At 38.9% G+C, this 26,294-nt stretch overlaps 1 protein-coding gene across 3 annotated transcripts in view; it reads left to right on the top strand.

Annotated features, from left to right (window-relative positions):
• CADM2 (cell adhesion molecule 2) overlaps window positions 1-26,294 on the top strand; it is a 1,010,468-nt gene that overhangs the window by 931,760 nt on the left and 52,414 nt on the right. For 2 of the 3 annotated variants that reach the window (XM_034792284.1, XM_034792276.1), the window contains one exon: window positions 24,860-24,979. The exons of the other annotated variant lie outside the window; for it this stretch is intronic. In XM_034792284.1, coding sequence (XP_034648175.1) covers window positions 24,860-24,979 — 120 coding nt within the window. The remainder of the gene's footprint in view (window positions 1-24,859; window positions 24,980-26,294) is intronic. 3 annotated transcript variants of the gene reach the window in all.

The raw sequence follows: 26,294 nt of genomic DNA, 5'->3' as shown, positions 1-26,294 counted from the left end.
CTGAGTGGTCTCTGTAGTTTGTCAGAGGTATTAAAGTGATGATTTGGGAGAAGTTGACCCTTTTTATCTCTTACATCATGTTACTTTTACATTAGCTATGGTCATTTAATATACTTACACCTCTACCCCGATATAACGCAACCCGATATAACACGAATTTGGATATAACGCAGTAAAGCAGTGCTCCGGGGGCGGGGCTGCGTGCTCCAGCGGATCAAAGCAAGTTCAATATAACGTGGTTTCACCCATAACGCGGTAAGATTTTTTGGCTCCTGAGGACAGTGTTCTATCGGGGTAGAGGTGTATAAGGAAGAATATTTGATGATCAGCTGCCTTGTGTCTTTCACTTCCAATCAGTTGCATGCACCCTATTGATCTGATTACAACTTGATGGCAGTCTCTAAAATCATTCATTATCAAGATGCCATTCTGCTGTGTGTGACAGCACATTATGCATTTTATCTCATTTAACTTTAACATTGCTGACAATTTCTGTTATGGATACTGGAGCTTTCCCTAATTGCATTCAAGCAAATCTAGCATTAGAACTACAGAAGGTAATTTGGCTTCCTAGAACTCAGTAACATTGGAAGTTGTATGACCGAGGATGCAATGATGCTTGCTATTAATAACCTGTTCCGTACTGGAGTTATAAAGCCTCTGCTGTGAATGAGAGGTTGGGATTAATTATTTAATTATAGGGATAGTGTAATTAGTTTATACAGATCAATTTGGGCAACCACTTGTCCCCTCTTTTTATCATTGCCTCAGACTGATCAGCTCATCCAGATTTAATGAAACAGGAACTTCCTTTCTTTTCTGTTTGAAAACTGATGAAAAGTAGTTTTGGTATCCTGCAGCCAGGTTGTCTTATTGAATAGAGGACATATTTTTCCCGTAACTTTATTTTACTAAATAGATTTGTAGCACTCTCTGACTTCTCTTTACACCTTCTCCTGTAGCTAAGGCAGTGACATCAAAATATGTACCCCTTCCCTTTATTATGGCTTACATACTATTATATAGTCATGCATTCTGACCTACCCATCTTTGATTTCTTATACATACAGTGCCAAGTTTAATATGACATGGACTAAAGCCACATGGGAAGGGAGTTTCCACAAGGAAGCCGTCACAGAAATTCCCCCATATTGTCTGGTCAGGGAGGCAATATTCCAGAAAAGGGGAATCTAGCAAACCCACAAGCAATCATGCAGATACCCTGCTAGCCAGCAGCAGCACCCTTCATTGAAGCCAAGCTACAAGTGACTTTGTCATAGAAGCCTCTAGGACCGCAGGGTGAGATTGTCGGTTATGTGTAAAAGATAATACAACTATGAGGGCTGTATTAACTTTTCCAGGTAAGCGCTGTGGTGCTGGATAGAGAACAGTGGGCATCCCAACTCTCAACCTTCCCACTTCTCCCCGGACTCTAAGGCAGTTGAAGGCCCCCTTCTGTATGTGGAAGTTCTCCTTCATGCACAGAGCAGTGGAAGGGGAAGCACGATCTCGCTCACAATAGTTTTTGTATTTAATTTCTACCCATATATGATTTTTTCCTCCTTGTTTGTCTTATTTTTTCTCTTTTAACAGAATTTGTCTTTCTGCTTTTTTATCAAGTTTCTCAGACTTGTTCACACTCCCTGTTTTCTTTTTTACTATTAACACGTCTCTCAGCGGGTCTCTATCCACTAATTCCCTCAATTTTCCAAAGTTATCTTCATAACTCAGAGGAGATTTAGAAAGCTTAGAGCAGAAGCTTGCCTAAAAATGAAAATATGTAGTTTATCATAATTAGAGATTAAGAGTAATCAAAATGTATATACATATTAATTATACAAACAAAGCAAGGAGCATATGATGCCTTTAATTGGGCCAACTTAGACATAAAATTATATAGAAGAGTGATCACTTCTTCCCATTGCAGATGAACATGAGGTAATAGTATTATGATGTTGGCTGATGATAGTTTAAATAAATATAGCTATACACAGATTAATGGCAGTTTGTTATAGTTAGTATCTACTAACAAGTCTTTTTGTTTCATTTTTTCACTATAAGTAAAGGAATCTTGTTTTAGAAAAAGTGAACATATTTAACTATGAAATGGGTCTGTGCTGCTTTGCTGAAGAAATACAGCTGCTACTTTCATTTTTCTTTTGTCAGGAAAACACTCAAACTGGAAGGTGTACAGAAAATGAGAGTTTATAGACAGCAGTGCAAAGGGAAGATACGTTTTTCACTCAAACATTTGTCTCCTGCAGTAATGAAAGCCAAATCCTAATACCTGTAGCTGTTGTCATTTCTGTATTCTAATATATTATTTTGGTGTAGTAGAAGTTCACATTCTGGTAAGATATATTATACCCCATCTATAGTGATGGACTATAGACAGCAGAATCTGTGCTTTCTCTCTCCTTGACTTTATTGAGAATTTTTGGTTACCTATGATCAAATACTTTCTATTAATCACCAGTATACAGAACAAACTACCGAAATCATGACATTCAACTCAAAAACATATTTTCTACTTGGCAAGCTAAAGTAAAAAGCTCCATTAATTTAGCTGGAGATGAGAACTGAACAAGTCCGTCATAATCAAGCTAAAGACACGGTTTAAAGACATGGACAAATCAATCACTAAAGACTTGGTTCAGTACATAATATCAGGGACGACAGAAATTCAAATTAGTGATGGAGTATCCACCAATATGAACAATAAAATGAAAATGAGATATGAGGCCTGAGTTTAATGTAGTATCTTACTGACAGACAAATGTCAAGATAAACTCGTTATTAGGAACAGGAATTATGAACAGAATAAGGTAAAAACTTTCCACTACTCTGTGTAGTTGCAGCCTGGGACTGCCTTGTCCTGGGTTTCTTGTTTCTACCCCAGTAGGAGGTGTGTCACCAGTAACCAAAGACTGAATGTCCAGAAAGTATGGCATCTCTACACTTTTTGGAGGATTTACTGTATACCACACTCAAGATAATACTCTCCAAACACATCTTTTCTCTCTGGAAAGCTGAAATAGAAGCTCCACTAGGTCAGTCAGTAATGAAAAATCATCATCTGTAAACAATTCCATTATATTTCAACAGAGGTCCCTAGTAGAGCAATGCCTTGAAGTAACTTACAAATTATCATTGGTTTTTACTTAATATCACAAGATACTATGTGATACATTAGATTCACTGTATCTATACATTAGATTCACTGAGACAAGTGGAGTTACTGTACATCACATATCTTATGATGTTGCAAGGTAATGTGGAAGTTACCCTGAGTCACTACAGGTCATGGACAGTTCCTTTCATCAGCAAATACAATATAAGTAGTGGAAAGAGCTAGTCCTGGTTATATTAAGGCTTTCTCCTGGGCAGTTAGCTTGGATTAACTTGAGCATCCCATTTTTTCTACGCTTCTTCTGGGGTAGACAACACTTGATGCTAGAAAGAGCAATCAAATCAATGTGAGCCACATCCTCTCATTAACATTTCAAATTTAACACCTCAATTTTCCAACCTCCATCATCTCCTTCTGCCATCACTGTTGACAATTTGATGTCATCCATGCTTCCTTCTCATCTGGGCTCTTGCAAATTGGCCCATTTCTCTGTCCCCATTGCTAAAAATTTGGTTCACACTAGAACTGTGTGGGAAATGTTATTTCTCTCCTGCAACAAATTTAGATTTTTTTAAAAAGCAAATCTGAATTGGGAGGAAAAAGTCAAAACTTCAAAATATTTCACAGGAGGTAAAATTCCATTAGGGGAGAACTTAAATGATTTGTCTGCTTCCTCCCAGCTGCCTAACCCACCTTATGGAGTCAGGTAGCACAGGGAGGCAGCTGTTCAGGAAGTCAGTTCCCTGACTTCCTGGGCAACTGCTTCACAGGAGCTGAGTGCCCCAGAATGTAGTTGCCCTGGTGCCCAGGTTGGCAGAAAACTAGGGTGGCTGGCATGCCTGCTTGTCTGCCTGCCTGGCCTGCCTTGCTTTCTATCGAAAGTTTTCTTAGAATTAACACATCCCCACAGAACATTTCCATCCCCTTAGATGAGCATTTTCAAACAGAAAAGTGTAAAGTACCTTCAGAAAATTTTCAACGTGCTGTAGTTCACACCGACAATTATTTCTTGCTTTAGTACTACTGTAACCTCTTCCTCTCCAGCCTCTCTACTTTGTTTCTCCTATCCCCAGTCAATCCAGCACACTGCAGTTAGCTATTTAGGGTATGTCCACATAGCATTTTGGAGCCCATGGGAGTAAGCCTTCCAGTCCAGGTCGAGAGATTTGGGTTAGCGGGACTCACGCTAACTCTCTAAAAATAACTCTGTAGATAGCACATTGAAGTTGCTCTAGTCCAAACCGCAACTTGAAAGCCCTGTCCACAGAGCTATTTTTAGAGTGCTAAGATGAGCATGTCAACCAGGACTGGGAGGCTCCCTGCCCACAGGCTTCAGAATGCTGCGTAGCCATATGCCAATTCCTATATTGCTCTGACCGCATCATCCATTTCCTCAAAGCCTTTCATCAGTTCTTTGTCTCATTTCATATCCTATTTAAACTGTTCACCCTCACCTGTGAGAGTGCACAATTCTGCTTTTGCCTGTATCTCAGCCTTTGCACGCACCCATTCTCTCTCTTTCATGCCTGGATCTCTGGTCATTTTACTCAGCCGGAGCACTCACATTATTGAAGTGCACCAAGCATCTTCATTCTTCAAATTTGTCCTCAAAACTGATGCTGGTTCACCTTCTGCTGCCAAGCTCCATTCCAGTGCCATCCATTCTTTCTCACATGCTCAACTTTATCTTTAAATAATTTAAAATTCTGAACTAACCAGAGACATACACAACCAAGCTGCATTATCTTTGTTGTAACCTCCTTTTTTGTCTCTCATCCCCTGTTGTCATCCCTCATTGTATCATATTTAATCTCCATTCTAAAATCCCTTTAGAAGGACCTCTGCCTTTTCATACTTTTGTAAAAGCACTAAGCACACCTACAGTGCTCCAATGATTATTGGAACAATTTAAAATAAGGTTAAAAAGTGGGAGAATGCTTTAAGAAGAGGTAAAATTGCATACTATAATTGGTCTTATCAAATGGGAAGTAGACCTACTGCTCTGCAAGTATTTTCACTCCAGCACTCTAATTAATCTCGTGCACTGCTTTTGAGCATCTTTTCTTTGCAAACGTCTCTCAAAGATAAACAGACAAAATATCCATTGCAAGAGAAAAAGAAGAGAAAGAGAGACAGCAATATGGAGCAGCAGGTCTCATTATAATGAAGGAACCCTACAATTGGTGTTCACATCTCTCTGAGCGCTTCCAGACATTGAGCTAGTTGGTCAAACTCTAAAACGGTCTACTAGTTATGGGAATAAATCATTTAATTTACAGACATGACCAGCTGGAGGGAGCTGCACTGCCTTACCCTTTCATTGAACACATGCTTGGGCTTCTGAAAAGAGAAGTAGAATTGGGCATTGGTATTATGGAGTGGTAGTAACCTCTCCATAATTAAAAGTTTGAAACTGAGTTTTTTATTATAAACCTAACTGGGCCCCCTGCACTTATAAATCACACATAAAGAGATATTCACCTCAAAAGATAGCATATGTCTGGGGCTGAGGTGTGTATGTATATATATCTCCATCCAGATTTGAATTGAAGTGGACAAGGTGTTCCTCAATTTTGTCTCCCTAAAAACAGAGGAATTCACCAATGTTCAAAAAGTCTGTTTTGTTGCTACTTGGTACCCGCCATCCCTGCAACCCCTGGGGAGAAGGGGGGCCTCTATGCGCTGCCCCAAGCACAGACTCTGCAGCTTCCATTGGCCAGGAACTGCAGCCAATGGGAGCTATGAGGGTGGTGCCTGCAGGTATGGGCAGCGCACGGAGAGCCCTGCTCCCGCCCCGCTGTGCCTCTGTCCAGGAGCAGCCTGAGGTAAGTGCCACCCGGCCAAAGCCCACATCCCAAACCTTCTCCCAACCCCCTTCCCCAGCCAGCACCCAAACTCCCTCCCAGAACCCACACCCCCTCTTGCACCCAGAGTCCCTCCCAGAGCCCACATCCCAAACCTCCTCCTGCACACCAACCCTGCCCCAGCCCAGAACCTGCACCCAAACTCTCTCCCAGAACCCCCACCCCCCCGTATCCAAACTTCCTCCTGGAGCCTGCATCCCTCATTCCTCCCACCCCACCCCCTGTCCCAGCTGTGAGCTCCCTCCCACACCCAAACTCCCTCCCAAAGCCTTCACGTTGCAGGCCTTCCTGCAACCCAACCCCCTGCTCCAGCCTGGTGAGGGTGGGGGAGAATGAGCAACGGAGGGAGGGGGGATGGAGTGAGCGGGGGTCATAGCATCTGAGAAGGGGCAGAGCAGGGGCATGGCCTTAGGAAAGGGGTGGGACAAGGGTGTTTGGGTTTGTGCGATTAGACAGTTGGCAACCCTAGGTGTGGGGAACATTTTCCTAGCTCTATTAGGACTGTTATAAAAATGAAGCAAAGTTACATACACTTTCTCGTAAGTCATAGTAAATGTTACAGGTACATCATAATGTTTTAAATGTTTATTACTTTTCAAGAACATCAATATTCAAAAAAGCAATAAACCCAGGAAATCCAGGGCTGAGATTGCACTTCCACAACAGCCTTTGTGTCAAGTTTGCATTGCATAATGTTGTTTCAGCACTTTGGCTAAGGAAATCTGTGTTTGGCTGGCCATTTTTAAGACAGTTATGATGAAACTGTTGATTTAATTTTATGTGTGAACTGTCCAGTAGTTGGTGAACGGTCAGTTGCCAGTCTTCAACTATGGACATTTGCAAATTCTGACATGTTACATACAAAGGAATGACAGTACAACCCATTTCTATCTTAATACACCTCTACCTCGATATAATGCTGTCCTCGGGAGCCAAAAAATCTTACCACGTTATAGGTGAAACCGCGTTATATCAAACTTGCTTTGATCCGCCAGAGTGCGCAGTCCCACCCCCCCGGAGCACTGCTTTACCACGTTATAACTGAATTCGTTATATCAGGTCACGTTATAGTGGGGTAGAGGTGTATATGAGATAGTCATGCATTTATTTATGCAGATCTGGAGTTTTGAAAAATAGTGTTAATAATATGACATGCCAAAATGTATAATTTGTTAATTAAGAATATGTGATAATTCTGCATTTGAACTTACTGTGTAATGCCTTAAAGAGGAACAGAATGCATGCTGACTTTGAATAGAAAGTGGCTTTCTCCATGTCCACAGTCACTGAACATATAAAGCTGGTATTTTGGATGTGAATGTTGAAAGTGAATCTACAATGAAATATCTGGAAATAAGTGTACTGCAACTACTGTGCAGATAGTTCAGTTCTTAATGTAGCATTTCAACCACTTTACTTTTACTTCTTGATGTCTTGTTAATAGTGTGCAATGCAATGCAGTGTGTGTTATTGTTCTTTTTGTTCCAAGTATAAGTTTTGGGGTTTTTGACTCTCTATTGAAGCAGAGTTCAGGTAATAGGGTAAAGTTTTCCAAAGCATGTAGGTGGTTTTTTTTTTTTTTTAATTTTACTCATGGTTATTTTACTCTGACTTGCTGTTGAGGTGCAACCTAAACTCTGAATTTTCTGTCTAATTTTTTTCTTAATGCTAGCGTTTTTGAAATATAATGTAAACTAAAAACTTAGATGTGTCGGCAGCCTTAACTTCAATTTAATAAAGCTATGGTGTCAAAATTGGACTTCAAAATTACCTTGGTTAGTAAAACCATATACAGTACTATACATGTTAAATGCCAGGTTAACTTCCATTATTTTGGAATTTATTTATATTGAGGATGACATGAATGCTGAAAACTGTTGCAGCACCATTCAGTTAAAACAGATGAAAAAGTTAAAGCCTACCAATTGCTAATGATGCCCCATTTCCTACAAGATCATTTATTATCTGTATAGACTAAAAACTATAAAGGGGTTATGATAATTACTCTGTAATCTTGAGCATTTTTAAGTAATTGGAGCATTGTCTTCTTTTATGAGCAATATACAAGTAAAATTTTGGATGCATTGCAGTCAGTAGAGTATAATGACATGCTATTTCATTTTAATAGCTAAGATTTCAATTGATCTTAGCTTGGTGCTACATCAGCAGCATATTGTTCTGCCAACTGGGGTTGCAAAGTTCAGGAATGCCAGGCAGATCTTTGTTTCGAAGCAAGCAGAACTACTATAACTCTATAGAGGTAATGTATTATAATTTGAGTAAAGGGGAGTGAGCATAACTTCTGCAAAACTGGTAATGCATCTCTGACTGACAGCTATAAAAAACAACAGGTATGTGATCTAGGGTCCCTCTCCTATGAGTCAAGATAACAACAGAAGGGAAAAGGGCAACTAGTGAAATACACAAATTTAGGATTGGCTTGTGGCAATCCATTACTATTTCTTGTATTGGTAATGTGGTGGTAATGAAGATTAATTGTAGTTATTAGGCTTTTTAGTGCTAGTATTACTAACTATTAGTTTTTGTCAAGTCTAGCTTAGTCAGATATAGGGCTATATTTTGTATATGATGTAAAGCCAAAAATATCATCTTAAATGTCTTCATTTGGTTTTCTCTGGATGTAATAAATATAAGGAGAACTGATTAAAAATGTAGACAGTAATGTTTCATATGATACTTCTTAAAAAAAAAAGCCAGAATTTTGTCACAGCCTGCTTTGAATATTTTAAATTCATTTGACATATCTTTTATTTACATGTATTTATATTGTATACTTTTATTTTACTTTGTGTGTGTGTTGCTAGCTTTTTTTCAGCAGGGGACATGGTGGTTCCTAGTTTACTAGTTGTAATTCCCATTAATTCTTCATAAAGTTGATTATAACTCTTCATAAGTAAGAATTCATTTTTACTCTTCAGATAGAATTTGAAATCTTAAAACTTAGGATAGTGTTAGTATAGAACATGGCAGAAGGCATCCAAAACCATAATTTGTAATTTATTTTTGAAAATAACAGAGTACTACATTTATGCAGTATTATTAACTTTCTGGACCAATGTGATTTAAAACCTACCATATATTATAAGTGAAGCTGATACTGATGTCTATGACTACGGTTGTTTAACTCTTTATGTTCTAATCCCGTATTTTCAGTGGCTTAGAATTTTGCAAACTTTAATTTGGGCTGGATTTTTCATACTTGGTCTGTGTTTCAAACTATTGTTTTGGTTCTTAAGTTTCAGCAAAAATGGCTTAGCCATTTCCAAGAACAGGTTTAGGAAAAATATGTAGTTATGGCTATGTTTAAGAAAATATCCAACCAATTTTTGAAGAGCAGTAGTAGCTTCATCATTTGGGATAGGAACTTGAAATTTGGCAGGAAGATAATGCTGGTGTCCGAGAGGTATCTTTTGTTCTCCATTTGAAAATTGACTCAGATTTGGTGAAGTTTTAACCTCTGAAAATTTCCATTTACACACAGTTAGTATAATTTATTAGAGGTGTCCTGCTAAAATCTATGAATATTCCATCTGAACTAAGCATGCTCTCAGTCCCACTGAGTTTTCATGTGCACTACGCATGCTCCAAGCTTCTCCAAATGGGACACAGAAACAGTATAACAGCCTGGAGAACATCACGAGTCTCAGCTCTAGAGCTTGATGGTATTGATAATTCTGCACACTTCACAGCCCTTAGTATTGAGCAGGACATTTTACCTCCACGTTACAGATGGGGTAACTAAGATGTTGCACAAGGTATCTTCAAGCAGTACAGGAAACAGAATCCTGTTTCTGGGCACTGAGTGTAGGTATTGTTTTTAAACAGTTTAATCTATTTTAAATCCAATTGCAGGTTGGCAGATCATTCTCGCAAAGAGCTGGATTGTAAAATTATAATCCCACCCAAGTAAGGTGCAATGTGTAGCCGTGCTGCTCTAGGAACACGGCAGTAAACAGACTGTGACTCAGAGGATATGATTACACTGTGAACTGGGGTATCACTCCGAGCTCACATATACATACTCACACTAGCTCTCTTCTGAGCTAGGATGCTAAAAATAATTGTGTAGCTGCAGTAGCATGGGCAGCGGCAGCAGGGGCTCACCATGCTGAATATGTATCCATAGGGTTCCTGGTCGGTTTGTACTCAGCACGGCTAGCCTATGCAGCTGCTGCCTGTGCTACCACAGATATACTGGTGTGCTAGCTCAGCTGAGAGCTACCATGAGTATGCGGAAATCACACACTTAGCTCACAGTGAAGCCCTAACCAGAGTCACACTCTGGTTCTTTGCTTCCTCTTTGCTCCAGGATTGGGAAGGCTCTACTCACTCCCTGCCCACCAGTGCGGGAAGGGGACTAGCAGCCTGCTGCTGCTGTTCTCCCCTCACTCAGGCTTTGATTATGTGGGTAGTCCTTGCATGGGAACAAGGGGACTTTTTACATTGCCTTACTCCCCTACGCAGGCCCGCAGAGGTGTTCATGATTGAACCCATAACCAGGTTCCTCACAGCTATGAAGAGAACATAACCTCCTACTTTGGAAATAATTCTAACTTGAAATTGTAATATCTTTCTCCAGATTTTCATAAATGAACCTTTGGACTAATCAGCAAAACGTGTTTCAACTTCCTTTCTATTAAAGTCACTTTCTTAATTGCCACAGAGTTTCTGAACCAGTGCCTCTTCTACAGTGTTGTGTGTTACACAAAGACACAGTGGTACTTCCAACTGCCCTGACTCTGTCCCAGAGAAGCATGCCAACTTTCACAGGTTACAGGAGTGCCTTCTCCTCCTCCTTTTAGATCTTTCATATGGAAAGGAGAAGAGATGGCATAAGTACAGTGTGAGTAGTACAGTGAAGGTATATATCAGATGAACAGCTCATAACAGAAAATTAGGTTGGAAAGAGGAAATGTATTGCCCATATGGTTGAGAGCATGAAGCAGCTAAAGATAACATTGGTGTGAAAACAGTGCTTTTTGGAGGCATACAGGTCCAAAAGTCTAGCTCCCAAGCCCATTTCAAAAGATCTATGGCTACCTCCTGGGCACAAAGAAGCTTCAGTCACTCCTGAGAAAATTTGCAAGGCAGGTAGATAGACTAGTCTTCATACCTTTACCAAGCATGACAAGATAAATCTGGTGGTCTTGGGAGATGCATCAGTTCTGAGAAGGATGCTCAGAGCTGTTGTAGGCCAGTAGTGATTTGTCTTCTTTTAAAAGGCTTCAGTGGAGGATTCATATTCATATCTATTTTTTCTTTACTTTCCCTGTGCTGACAATCTTCGCTGCTGTTTACTTGCCAAATATATTCAAAGAGAAATTGGTTTTACTTACTATTTTCTTTTCTACAAGACATTACTTCTGACAACCCCATCCACTTTTTCTCATTTTGGGTGAAGCGAGGAAGAAATAGGAAGGGAGTGGAGAGGGGAAAGAAAGGGTCTGCAAGGAAAATCCTAGTAGGAAATAGACTAGTTTCTTCAGCTCTTTGCTGTGGACCAGTGATACTCAGACCTCAGTGGTTCAGGAGCCAAATTAATGATCAACATTACCCAAAAGAGCCAAGATTACAGTGTAATTATCATAATCCCTTTAGAGTTTTTATTCAGTGTGAATTCATTGTTTCATTTACTATATGTGTGTGTATAATATATATATATTCTAACAGCAAAATGACTGATTGAGTATTATTATTTTATCAAATACAATTGATTAATACATAATAAAAGCATCCTGACTGGTTAATAACTTAGACTGGTTAATAATTAAATCTCAGTGTTTTCATATCATGGGCTGCAAAGAGCCGCAGGAGATGCATTAAGGAGCTGCTTGTGGCTTGCGAGTCTCAGTCTATCACTGCTGTGGATTATTGCTCTGGTGGGCCTCCCCACCCCCTGTTGTGGCTTCTGTTTCTTTGTTTCTAGTTAGGCTTTCTGGAGGTTTCATTGTATTATTCTGGGGAGCCATTGTAAGGGGTAGGTATTTGGGAGTTGGTCTGCTGCCTGACTGCCAGTTCTGTACTGCTTTCATTTCTGATCAGCAGGAACCGCAACCTTTGTGGAGGGTTGCCTGATATGCTATTTTGTATAAAAGAAATTAGCAGTTAGGACCGAATTTCTCTTCCAGCATGTGTTGCAGTATTCTGTGGTCAAACCATGGTATTGCAACGCTTTACTGCAAGGGTCGGCAACGTTGGGCACGCGGCTCGCCAGGGTAAGCACCCTAGCGGGCCGGGCCAGTTTATTTACCTGCTGAAGCGCCAGGTTCGGCCGATCGCGGCCCCCACTGGCCGCGGTTCGCCATCCCAGGCCAATGGGGTTGGCAGGAAGCCACGGCCAGCACATCCCGCACCCGCGCCGCTTCCCGCCGCCCCCATTGGCCCAGGACGGCAAACCGCGGCCAGTGGGGGCCGTGATCGGCCAAGCCTGCCGCATCAGCAGGTAAATAAACTGGCCCGGCCCGCTAGGGTGCTTACCCTGGCAAGCCGCGTGCCGAACGTTGCTGACCCCTGCTTTACTGGCTAAAAATATCTAAGGATTGTCTTCCTAGTAGTGTGCCGTTTCCATTTAATAAAGTTATGGCCTCTGTTTTCAGTTCCAAATCATCTGTACCATGTTTGAGCTTGCAATATACAAGAGCATGTTGTATGTGACCTGCATGGTAAAAGGAACATGAGGTTTTCATTTAAGCTGCAATTTCTAATGCATTTTAATTTGCACAACTGAAATCATTTAGAACAGAAAAAAAACATATCTTGAAAATTTGACTATTAAAAAGATAGACATTGTTTTTTTATCTGGTGGCACGTTGGATTATGCAATGGTATTTTTGTGAGAATTAAGTATGTTCATAGTGTCAACTATTAAGCAACCAAACACACTATACTTCAGCTTGCAAAATTGCCAAAAAAAATTGCCAACATTTCAGCAAAACATACTGTGTATCACACTCTGTTGAAGCACTTTGATTTAGGCTCATCCCCATCCAGTTTTACTTTAAAAATTCTTTACCATCTTTTTTTTATTAACTTTATAATTATTGTAGTAAATCTCAAGTTGTGTAAACTACTCCTATGTCTTGTCCTGAGTTTCTTGGAGAGAATGAAAGCAACATCAAGGAGAAAAGAGATCAGCACTCCACTTTAGTTTTAACTTGTATCTCAGTAAGAGAGAAAATAATATGAAAGAATCACTCCCATCTAGGGTTGCCAAGCCTCTAGGATTGGCCTGGACTCTCCCGGAATCAGCATCAATCTGCTGGTGACTATTGAAAGCAATCCAGGAGATTTTAATAGGCTATTTTAAGAAAATGACATTACTTCATATTGGGAAAAAAAAATCCCGGAATAGCTTCAGTCAGAGCTGGCAACCCTACTCCCATCTCTTCCCTTCCTTGCCTCTTTCATCCTCCAGCTATGAAACTGACTGAGCGTTTTGGAATTTTCTTCACAGAAAGTGCCATGTGCAGTTGTTCTGAAAAAGCATGCCAAGTTGGTTCACGGCTGGTTTTGTGTCTAATTTGTATCAGATGCCAGTTTTTCTTACATGAAGATCTCTAAAGGTCTTTTGCTGCTACAGACTCTTTTTGACATTTTAACTTTAATTAGTTTGGGGACACTAAAAAGACCAACAAATTTATTAGAGCATAAGCTTTCGTGGGCTACTGCCCACTTCTTCGGATGCATATAGAGTGGAACATATATTGAGGATATATATATATACACACATACAGAGAGCATGAACAGGTGGGAGTTGTCTTACCAACTCTGAGAGGACAATTAAGTAAGAGAAATTTTTTTTTTGAATCTATCTCCCCTTGTAAGTATTCTCACACTTCTTATCAAACTGTCTGTACTGGACTAGCTTGATTATCACTTCAAAAAAATTTTCTCTTACTTAATTGGCCTCTCAGAGTTGGTAAGACAACTCCCACCTGTTCATGCTCTCTGTATGTGTTTATATATATAACTCCTCAATATATGTTCCACTCTATATGCATCCGAAGAAGTGGACAGTAGCCCACGAAAGCTTATGCTCTAATAAATTTGTTAGTCTCTAAGGTGCCACAAGTACTCCTATTCTTTTTGCGGATACAGACTAACACGGCTACTACTCTGAAACTAAAAAGACCGTGTCTCTTGTCCTGTACGTTAAGAAAAAAATAATGAAAATCACAAATTGGATATGATCAGACAACAACAAATGGCACAGAATACTAGGCACAGTATACTAGACTTGGGGATAAGTCCTGGTGACCATACTCGGGCAATTAGTTTAGCCACTTTCATGGTACCAATTTTCTTTTAGTTAAATGGGCACTTGAGGTATAAACACATTTGAATTTTTGAAGATAATTGTGTGAATTTCTATTATGTTCATCAGAGAGGGTGCTTTTGTGGGTGAGGCACCAGACTGGGACTCAGGAGATTTGGGCTCCAGCCACAGCTCAACCACAGAGTTCTTGTGTGATGTTAGGCAGGTCACGTAATCCTGTGCTTCAGTTCCCCATGTGTAAATGGGGATGATCCTATTTCCTTTCTCCCACCCTTTGTCTTGTCTACTTAAATGGTCAGTTTTTCAGGGCAGGGATTGTCCCTTACCATGTGTTTGTCCAGTGCCTACCACAGTAGAGTTCACAATTGCAGGCTTTAGGCATTACTGTATGTAATTCAAATAAATACCACATGTTTATGAATAAAGCTACCTCAACATATGAATCAATGGAACATGTTTGAAATTACTATTTAATGCCATACTGAGACTCACATAACACCTTAAAACTGAAGCTTTGGTTTGCAATAAATAAATAAATATAGTGAAGGACATAAATCCACACCGTGTAGAGGTCAATGCATAGGGGTTTATTACACGCAGCGCTGGCGGAGTGTCACCTAGCTTATTAGGCTCTGAGACGCTGTCAATCAATTGATTACAATAGAATATATAGATTTTCCATGGGCGGGGGAAGGTGACGGGGTAGGCAGTTCCACACCCCGGGATAGGTTTTGCAGCAAGACAAGATAGCACATTAGCCAATGGTTAAAAGGTTACATAATGTCTCCGCCCATGGTCTTAAGTTAGCAAGTTAACATTAATTAAGACTTTGATAAAATGTTATTAGTATAAAATGTATATATTGAATTCTGATTTGGGGTCCATAGGAATGGAGTAACTCCTCTGATTGTCCAACAGGTACATTCCTAGGAGTAAAGCAAAGAAACAGTGAAAGTACATGACAATACAGATTGTCTTCTTTATGTCTTAAGGCAGGGCATTGGTCCCTTGGAAAGGAGGTGGAAGGATTGCATATCTTTATACTGACATGTGCCAATTTTCATAAACTCACGGTTGGATCTGTGGGAAGAATGTTCCCTACAGAAGAGACTAACACAATAGGAACAGCGATCCTTTGTTCAATCTGAAACATAATTATTCAGTTATTGCTTCAACATCTGGCATTTCTACTGACCAAGCATATCTTAGCAAAGGCAATGTTATCTTGTTTACCCCAGCTTTCTCTTAGCTGATCACTGTTTGCTAGGCCTCTGGTCTCTTGACCAAACTCTGGACTTTGGGGCTGGAAAAAAGCTGGCACAATCCAAATACCAGGTTGTTATATAAAATGCACATGGATTTTTAACCCTTCATATAGGAAGACTGCAGTCAATGGCTTATTGTGTAAGTTTTACCTAATTTCATCCTGACATGTTTATACAAAATTTGATGTGCTCTAATAAGCTTCAATGACAAAGTGCAATGTATTTTTTTAATAAGTACTTCAATTAGAAAATGAAGAAAAGGGCACTTCAGTTTTATTCAAGATAGTGAACTGCTTTAAAGATGTAATGTATTGACAGTGGAAAACAGTTTTAAAAAAAAACATGTTGGAAATATTTAAGGTGGCTTTGAAAAAAATTCAACCTCAGAGCACACATTTGTAGAAATCTAAATTAAGTACTGTAAGACTCTTGGCACAAGGAAACAATTCATCAAAGGTTAATCCATCCATTGAATACAAGTTTTGGTTTGGCGCTGGCAGATGCATTTTATGCCGATATTAATCACTGATAATGTCAAACTTAAACAAAACTCTTCAATCTAGATTATTACAAATATTCTAAATACAAAATTAGACTGCTTTCCTCGAAATGCATAATAGTTTGCAATAATTAGTATGTTTAGGGATAATTTTAAGAAAATATCAAATTCTTAATTGTGTATCTCTGGCATCTCCTAAAATGTAAAACACAATTTTAAAAATTAAAATAGTTCCATACAGCATTTTAGTTCATCAGCTTCTCCAGTAATAATATTTCCCAATTAATAATGTATCCTACAGATAAACTAAAGACCCATACCCAATCATATCATAAAATCCCACCTAAATCTTCCTTTAATCTCTGGCCCCTGCACATATGGACTCTGAGTTCCTGGCAAAATGCTTAAAAAAATTACAGACTTTGCAGCGTGCCTGTAATGTTAACAGATGTGAGCCCTTTTGGATAAAGAGAGAAGTGTGCTCCAGAACCAAGGAATCCTTGCTGCCAACAGCTCTCTTGTTTGCATCTAGGAAGCTCCTGCTGCAGTTCCTCTGTTAATGTCAAATGTGGCAGAATGGCATGGAGAAAGAAGTAGTCCCTCAAGTAAGCATTGAGGGCCTTAGAGGTCAAAACCAGCCTCTTGGAACTCTGCCTAGAATCTTATCAGCAGCTAGTGCAGGTATTGGAACACTGATGTTATATGCTCCCTGTGAACCACCCTGCTCAGCAAGCAGGTGGCCATATTCTGCACTTGATTCAATTTTCAAATGCTCTCTGTGTGCAACGTCACATAGCCTTGTGTAGAGTGCATCACAGCAGCCCAGTCTCAAGGTGACAAAGGCATATTAGTGACAGTCGTAGCACTGGAAAGAAAAGGCTGCACTCTTTCAGCCAGATATAAATGGAAAATGCTTTTTTGACTACCACTACTATGTGATCTGCCACAATCAGCCAATCTGCTCACATGTGGTGGCTGCTTTCTCTGAATTTCAGCCAAATCTTGTGGCTGCTTCTTCTATCTCACCTGTATTATTTCAGTTTGTTCTGAATTAATCTTCTGCCAGTTCACCCTTTTTCAGTCTCTATTTTTTATAAAGACATTGGGTTATTTGTTCCTGCTTCCAGCTATTTGTGATATAATGGAAATGTATATCTGAATACCATGAGCATGCTAAGTACTCTTCAGCCCATACTTCCTTATTAACTCTTCTAAGAAGTTGAGCAGGTGGAGTGACAAAATTGAAACTCTCCCCTGGTTTTCCTTTTCCGTAGCTAATTTAAAAAAAACTTGTCATCCCCTTCTAGGTTCTTCACAATTCTACTTCATCCTACTTGTCTGCTGTCTTCACTCTATTCTCCTCAACTCACACCTAGCCCCTTGGCTCCATCAGTGATACCATGTGTCCATTTCTACTACAAACTTCTGTGCAGTTCTGTCTTCGTGCCTTTGCTGACCTTATCAATAGGGACACTACCTCCTCATCCTCCTAGTAAAGTCTTCACAATACCCTCTTCTGCAGGGATGCTTAAAAAAATCAGCCATCTAATAATGGCAAAGTTGTAAGGCAATCAGAGTCAGCTGACTACATTTTTTTTATTTTAAATTGTCAAAAGGTATGGAACCATCAAAAATCCCCAAGTTGTGCAATAGCTACCTGTGTAAGCATGTGGACTTATTTTTCTCACTCCTTCCCCACTCCTCCCTCCTTTGTTTGTCATGCTTACAAACTCTTGTTACTTTTGTTTCAGATTAGATTGTAAACTCTTCTGGACAGAAATTGTATCTACATCTGTGTTTGTAGAACACCTAGTACAATGGGGCCCTGGTCATGAATGGGGCTTTTGGGTGCTATACCAGTGTAAACAAGAAATATTATTATTTAAATTCACTGAGCCAAATTCTGCCGTGTTGTGTACCAACTCCCAGTAGTAATTGCATAAATGTTACGTGAGGGCAGAATCTGGGCCTTGTGTGTGTATATATACTGTGTTGACACCAACTTTTAGCTGAACTAAAAAAGAAGAGGAAAACAGGTTTTTTGGTTTTTAAATTTTGTGTTGCTTTATCTTCCATCTGTTACTGAAATCTGCTGCTTTCAAGATGAGAAAAAGATCTGTAAACTTTTAACAAGAGGAGAGAGAGATACAATTCTTTTAATTCCAAGCTTATAAGGAGGAAGCAGTAGAAATCAAGATCCTTGTGTCTCAATGCCATGACTTTTTTTCTGTTTCCCACCCTACCAAACAGTGTTTAATAAAACCTTAATGTGCTCCCACATCTTACCATTAAAGTGTCTTCCTATTTTTAGTATTGTCTAGAGATTCATTAAACTTCTTAGAATCATGAAACTACGTGAATCTATTTTATTCTCCTTCCAAACTGACTAATTATTTTAGCTAAGCTATATGCCTTGCATTATGAACTAATCGGAAGTTAGTCCTGACTTTTATTGTTTTAACTAAGACTCAGATCTACATCATCTGTTTATTGAAATGCTTTAAAAAAAAAACAAAACTACAGTCTGCTAGCAAAAAACAAAAAACAAATCAAACATAAATTGCCATTTCAGAGCTTCATAAATCTGAATCAATTAGTAAAAGTATAAATAGTGATCTCATGTCCACAAAGCTTTATGATCTTTCAGTTTCACAGCTAAGGAGCTATCGTCACATGACATTCAAGCCACAGTCTCTTTGTTCAGTTCCAGTTTCTGGAAACAACAGCCAATACCGCTCCCTTTGGATTTAAAATCTTGCTAAATAATTCAGTAATACATATTACAGTCTCTGATTAAATTTTGCACAGAGTAGTGGGATTGTTTTCCAGGTAGGTCATCACTCAGTTCAGTTAACACTTACAATCTCTTTCATTCTCAGCCAGAATACCACAGAGTCCATCTATCATTATCACTTTGTCTTTTAATTTTTCTGTCAGTCTTTGTCAAGCTTGAAACAAAAGCTTTTATATATATTTTTTGGCATTGCAGCCATTGTTATTTGAAATTGCACTCAATTATTTTACAGCAGTGCCATCTCTTATTTCATGGGAACATAAGAACAGAATGCGTAGGGCAGGGGTTCTCAAATTGGGGGTCGCGAGGTTATTACACGGGGGGTCGCGAACTGTCAACTTCCACCCCAAACCCTGCTTTGCCTCCAGCATTTATAATAGCGTTAAATATATAAAAAAGTGTTTTTTTATTTATAAGGGGGGGAGGGGTCGCATTCAGAGACTTGCTATGTGAAAGGGGTCACCAGTAATAAAGTTTGAGAGCCACTGGTGTAGGGCTAGATCTCAGTGGATGTAAATTGATATAGCTCCATTAACTTAAAGGATGAATTTCTTTCTTTCTTCTGGGGTGCTGCTGTATTTGGTGCAGGAAAGAGGGGAGAGGATCAGGGAGCTGGTTCTGGCTTCCTCATCCTCAGGACCATGCTAGCCCTGAGGGTGCTTAGAACTGCTCCTGCACATCTCTACATTCTGCAACTGGTATTGGGTCCTTAGTGGACAATCTTTAAACCAATGGAGGGCTGACTTGATGGAGTGCAGCTGCCCCACCCTTCTCTCCCCCTGGTTATGGCACAAAAGCACCAATAAGGAGTTCCCCTCTGACAGGGTAATTCTCTGCTAAGCATTTGCACTTAGGTTATGGCCCTCTGCATCATCAGAGAGATACAAAGAAGTTCCCTTTGCTTTATAATTTGGCCCACTATGTTTATTTTTGGGCATTATAAAGTATGGGCACAACTAGAATTAGCCGCAATATCTGACACCTAACACATTTGTTTTCCATAAAACTGTATTATCAGAGTGCTTTTGAATGGAATCTTTAAATAGGCTGAATTCCAGTGGTAGCATGGGTATCATGATAGGTAATAAAGGAGATATTACGGTCAGTACATTGTTTCAATTAATATTAACCTAATTACTTGTCAACAAGTAATCATCTGTCTTAGTAGCTAGAGTTGAAATTAATGCTAACTATGAATAATCTTATTTGATTACTTGCCTTTTCTGTAAAGTTTAAAGACCTCTGTTCTTAGATATATGTAACTAAAATCTTTTATTAGGGTAGCTGTATTTTTATTTTAGTGATTTATTTAGTGTCTTGTATCATCTATAACAGTTTTTAGGAACTGAAACTAAGTCTCAGAAAAGAATACAGCATTTTACCTGAATATGGCCCTATTTTTGGTTTATGCATATTTTAAGCCTCTAGTAGGGAGAAAAACAGCACTTTTGAATTAAAAGCTGGGTCTCCTTTGTTGCACTGTATCTGTGAAAAAGGCAGTTAAAGTAGGTAAAGTTGTTATACCATTAAAGCTGAATGTATTCATTTTTATAAAAGAAAAAACAAGTACAGTACATGGCCATATCCATCCACATTAATCCAGCAAATATAAGAGAACCAAATGTATACGTGTCATAAATTCAACAAATGAACAGATGGAATATTTTTCAAAGTGCATGTGGGGAGGAAAACAGAAGGTTGGGAACAAAAATAATTACTGGATTTTTTTGTATGAAGTTTATATTTAATGTCCAGTAGTACAGAGCAGAAGGAATGCTTGTATTATGCAAGGAATGCATTGTAGCTAATGCTTTTGATTAGGTCTTAAAAGTTCTGGGTTCAACTCCTATTTTTGCCATTGAGTTTGTAGAACTCTAGACAGATCATTTACTATCTGCCTCAGTTCAACATCTACAAAATGGGAATAATATTTCCTGCCTTACAAGGAAGATTAGGATGAATACTTTAATATGGGACATAGACATTTAAATGCAAAAGTTCCAGAAATCTTCAAGCTGTTCTGACCATAATGGTCCTGAGTGTTTAGAGGCATGAGATTAATACAAATTTGATATATCACCAGTTGAACAAGCACACAGCTTTAAAAATACACCAATAGTGATTTCTGTGCCCTAAACTGCAGCTTCTACTGTACTTTGTTGAATATTAGAACATGTTGCCACCTGGCTGATTTGCAGGAAACATCCTTCTAGGATTCAAGACCCACTATATATCACCCATATCTCACTCCATGTCAGCAAACAATGAAAGCATAGAGTGTGCTGCAAATGTTTTTCTCATTGTAAGACAATCAAAAATGTTTTGCTTGCTGTTATGCAAAATCACTTTCGAGGAGACAAACAGTAAATTGTTCAAAAGTACCAAAATGATTTAGGAGCTTACCTGATTTATGAGGAAAGATTAAAAAAACTGAGCCTGTTTAGTTTTGAGAAAAGGAGACGGAGGGTGTGTGTGGTGGGGGGGACCTGATAACAGTTTTCAAATATGTTCAGGGCTGTTACAAAGAGGACTGTGGTCAATTGTTGTCCTAATCTCGGTGGCCACGGGGAAGAAGTAATAGGCTTAATTTGCAGCAAGGGTGGGGGTTACGTTAACATAAAGTATAGGGGTAGTTAAATTCTGGAATAGGCTTCCAAGGGAGGTTGTGGAATTCCCATCATTGGAGGTTTTTAAGAACGGGTTGAAAAAACACCTATTCACAGCTCTAGGTTTACTTGGTTCTCCCTCAGTGCAGAGGTTGAACTCGATAACTTCTTGAGGTCACTTCCAGCTCTACATTTCTGTGATTCCATCTCAGAAACAATCAATGGGAATTAGGGTCCCTAGTGGCTAAATCTCATAAATATGGGACTTTGACTCCTAAGTCACTCACAGGGCCGGCTCCAGGCACCAGCTTACCAAGCAGGTGCTTGGGGCAGCCACTCCCGAGAGGGGCGGCACGTCCAGCTGTTCAGCGGCAATTCGGAGGATGGTCCCTCACTCCTGCTCGGAGTGAAGGACCTCCCGCCGAATTGCCGCTGCAGATCGCAATTGCGTCTTTTTTTGTTTGTTTGTTTGTTTGGCTGCTTGGGGTGGCCAAAACCCTGGAGCCGGCCCTGGTCACTCAGATGCTTTTGAAAACTATCACCCAACATCTACAGTTAGGTTGGCCAAAGTGTGATTTAAGGATGAAATGCAGTCCACAGAGTTCTAACATTTATGGTTTGTAGTTGCTGTAAGGATAGGTATGTAGTTACTAATATGAGTGAGTGTGCCAAATGAGATGTGATGTTACTATAGGAGTGACTCTACTGAACATAACCAATGTGAGCAAGATGTTTCCATGGCCCTGAGCAGACTCAGACTTAACTCGGAGTGCAGATGGATCTTCTCTGCAAACAAGATGACTCCTGCTTGCTAACTCAGCTCGACAGTTGCCCTCTTCTAGTAACTTTAGAGTATAAACAAAGCTGCCGAACCACAGGCATTTCACAATAAATTTATATTCCTTCTATTAAAAAAGTAACATGAACATGCCACTATTATGTGTACATTTATTTTGATTTTAACACAGAGCAAATTATATGTAAATTAGTTTAATTCTTGAGGCGGAGGGCAAGCTGTCCATTGGGCATTTGGTGTCACGCCTTGATCTGGATGCTAATTTCTGGATAGTTAGTTTCATTTTTCTCTGAGATAAGAAAAGATTATTCTTGTTCAGCCAATATTACTATCATCTGCTAGTGCCCATTAACAAGTCCCCCTCACTTTGTAAAGGTGTAAGAGGTGAGGGATGTAATTTTAAATCTGAAACCTTGTGAGGAAAACTTCCAAAGAATCAGCAAATAAATAATTCCGAAGTCCACTGGCAACCCGTTCAAGTCAATATGTGACAAACTCAGTAGAATGATGAAAAAGATTGTTATTAAGCATAAATGCAAATGACAGAAGTAGGAAGTTTACAATGGTTCAATTGCACATTTAGGGAAGTCACCTAAAACAAATGTAAGGCTTGTTCACTATATTCTGTGTATAAAACTGATATATAGCTGCCTTTTTTTTTAAATATATCAGGTTTTGCATTGAACATCAGGTACACATTTTTTTCTTTCTATGTAGTGCAAATTTTATCAGTTATCCATCTAAGAAGGGGTTTCACATTATGAGAAATAATTGTATACATCAGTGCATATAACATATTTTTATAAAATGTTAATTAATTTGTAATGCTTGCTAAAGTCAGGTCTATTTAATTATAATGGCAGTCACACTCCAGGCAATATTACAGTTTGTCCTAGTGATTAATGTGTCTACATTCGTTATTTAAAAAGATTGTTTTCTTAATTTTGCTGGCCTGGGAATATTTCCTACTGAAGAACAGGTGTAAACATCAGCATACTAAAGGTGAAAGAGTGATCTCGTGCAGCTCTCTGATATTTTCCAAAGTGGAAAATTCTGCAGGTATAGAGTCTAGAACAAATAATGATGTTATTTATCAAAGGCAAAATAACTGAGGGAATGACAGGGAAATTTTTTTAAAATGGCAAAATAATCTGTCATCCAGCCTGAAAATAATGCAAATATGTGAAATCAAAAGCCAAGGGAAGTAATTAGTCCATGCTAAACTCAAGGACCCCATTTCTGAACTGTCTCCCTCAGGGCCCAATCCTGTGAAGTGGTGAGCATCCTTGACTACCACTGAATTCACTGGGAGCTGATGGTGCTCAAGGAGCTACATGATCGGGCCCTTAGTAAATGACATCTTTCTGTAGCAAGGCAAGACTGAAATTATGGGCCAGATTGTGATCCTGAGGCATGTGGGTAGCACCTTGCTTCTGAAGTTACTTACTTACTCCTCACTCAAGCCAATGGGGCTATGTATGGAGTAAGAATGGTATTCACCATAAGGAGTTCAGAATCTGGCCCTTTGCCTTTAAAACTGAGGCCTGGAAAATCTGTGCAGATGCTTTTATCTTCCTTATTGAAGTGTTTTCCTCTATTTCCTTTCATCTTTTCTTATTTACTGTCCCTTCCTAGGCAAAGGGAACATTGATCTTTATTGCTCTTGGCAGTGCAGATCTAAGTATTGTGTTTCTGTATGTATGATTGTTTCCTATATATTTAAATCATGTTTTACTATAAGGAATTTTGATTGTGATCTGACCAAAAGCAATGCCTTTAGCTTAGCAGATCAGCATTTACTCAATTCAGAATATGACCAAGAGATGGAGAGGATTTTGTAGGATGCGGTTGTTGAAGATTTACACCTTTTCCCACTTCGGCACACACCCGTAGTAATAAAATTACCATGAATCTTTCTGGTTGTTGGGTTTCAAATGAAATTTCTTAGGGGTTATTAAAATACTGCTATATGTTAAGTATTCCATGTTCAGGATGATTGTAAAACTATTTTGCCTGTTAGTAAGGGTAAGGAGTTTGAAATGTACTCTGCTCTGGATCTCAGCAGACAACTGTGTCTTAAACAAATTTGTGGGAAGAAGACAAGCAAACCGAAAAAAAGCAGCTTTTATAGTTAGTAGCAATTTCCCCTTTTTCTTTCCATTGAGTCTGTCTGAAAGTAGGTGTTTTAACATACTGCCATTTCTCGTTAACATGTGTGTGTTTATTTAGCATGATGGTGTTGTTTTTTTCATCTCCCACTCTGACACAGCATGTTTCATCTATATTTGGTTTCTATTGTATGAGACCTTTAAAATGGCTCAGTGAAGAAATGGATTCTTGTCACTTAAATATTCACTCTCCAGATCTGTGGAAACTTGATCGTTTTAACAGTGGTTTAAATTCTTTTCCCTTGATGTTTGAATATAAAACTAGAGAGTGATATGTCAAGAATTTCAAGGTACCCTACTGTACCTGTAATAATCTGTGTTAAGCATGTCTTAATTTATACATTTTACTACATACTTGTATTTACAAATTGAACCATTATTATGCTTCTCCTTTGTTTGCATGATATGATTTTATTTTATATTTTTTTTTCCACTCACCAGATGTTTCCAACACTTTGCTTCCCACCACTGTCATCCCCTCACTTACCACTGCAACAGTCACAACCACTGTAGCCTTAACAACCAGCACAGCCACATCGGCAACAGCCTTCAGCACCAGAGGTACAGTATTCTTCTTTGTTATGGCCTGAAAAACCCATTATAAATAGGAAATTACAGGGAATTTTAAAGGGGATAGAAAATGCTCAGGAGGGAATTTAAACATTTTGCCTAAATATGTGTTTATATAAAGTAATAAATACATATGACAATAGTTAAGAAGGTTTAATAAAACATTCTTACCACTCCAGCAATGAGTGTGTAAACTTTTATAGGGTGACTTAATTATTTATTTACGTTTGCACTTCATTTTTTAAGGTTTGCAAATTTAACTCTTATGTAAAATGAAAATATGATATTTTAAAATAATCATTACTTTTTAAACTGGTTATTATTAGTAGCATTCATAGTGTTAGTATTTTTATTAATTATTAATTACTAGTAATTAATTATTTTGCTTCCTGGTGCTAATGTGGAATACAAGATAAGTATCTTGGATTTCAAATTTCTATAGACTTAATCCTGCTTGTAATACAATGGAGATTTTTCTCATGCTTGTTAGTCTTAAATTTTAAGAAGCTTTTAATTTAAGGGAATGTCTTTATCTTACCTGAGCTACAGTATATCAAATGAATTTTCTTTTCCCTAGATCTCTATTTTAAGATGATGTTTCTGGTAGTGTCCTGCCCTGCCTTGGGAAAGAATCTAGATTCAGTTCCTAGGCTTACTCTCTTATTCACAGGCCCTGCACATACTGGGAGTGTTGCAAAGGGTGTTTGGCATTAAAGGATTGTGTGCCTTGCTTCATAAACTAACATCTCCCCTCTCTGATTAAGGAGCAGTTTTCATGTAGTCTTAGGGGAAAAAAAAAAAAAAAAAAAAAGGTAGTGTAACCTCTGAGTTAGGCTTGAAGTAAAAAGTGGGAGGAGGATCTTCCGTCATCCATTGAAGGCACCAATGAATTAGAAAGAGAGAAATTCATTTAAATACTGTCAAGACGTATTTCTATAATGAGGTGTAAATCTCTTGGGAAAGCTAGGACTACTTATGTTCTGAAAACCTTTCTCTCTAGAAGCATTTTCATGATAAACACATTAAAACTGTTTTTAAGTTTATGACCTAGCAGCTGAAGCACTGGACTGGGAAACAGGAGACCTGGATTTTATTCCTGGCTCTGCCATTGGCCTGCTGGGTGACCTTGGGCAAGTCACTTTCCCCTCCCTTTGCGCCAGTTTCCTCATTTGTAAAATGGAGATAATGACTTTGCCTTTGTAAAGATCCTGGAGACCTATGGATGAAAAAGTGCTATATAAGAACTTGGTATTATTATTATTTGGAATGGTAGGATTTTTCCTAAACCTGTCTAAAACCAATGTAA

The sequence above is a fragment of the Trachemys scripta genome, chromosome 1 (assembly GCF_013100865.1).
Source record: "Trachemys scripta elegans isolate TJP31775 chromosome 1, CAS_Tse_1.0, whole genome shotgun sequence".
NCBI classification, from domain to species: domain Eukaryota; kingdom Metazoa; phylum Chordata; order Testudines; family Emydidae; genus Trachemys; species Trachemys scripta.
Note: the sequence above shows the minus strand (reverse complement) of the source record. Positions and strands in the feature narration are given on the sequence as shown.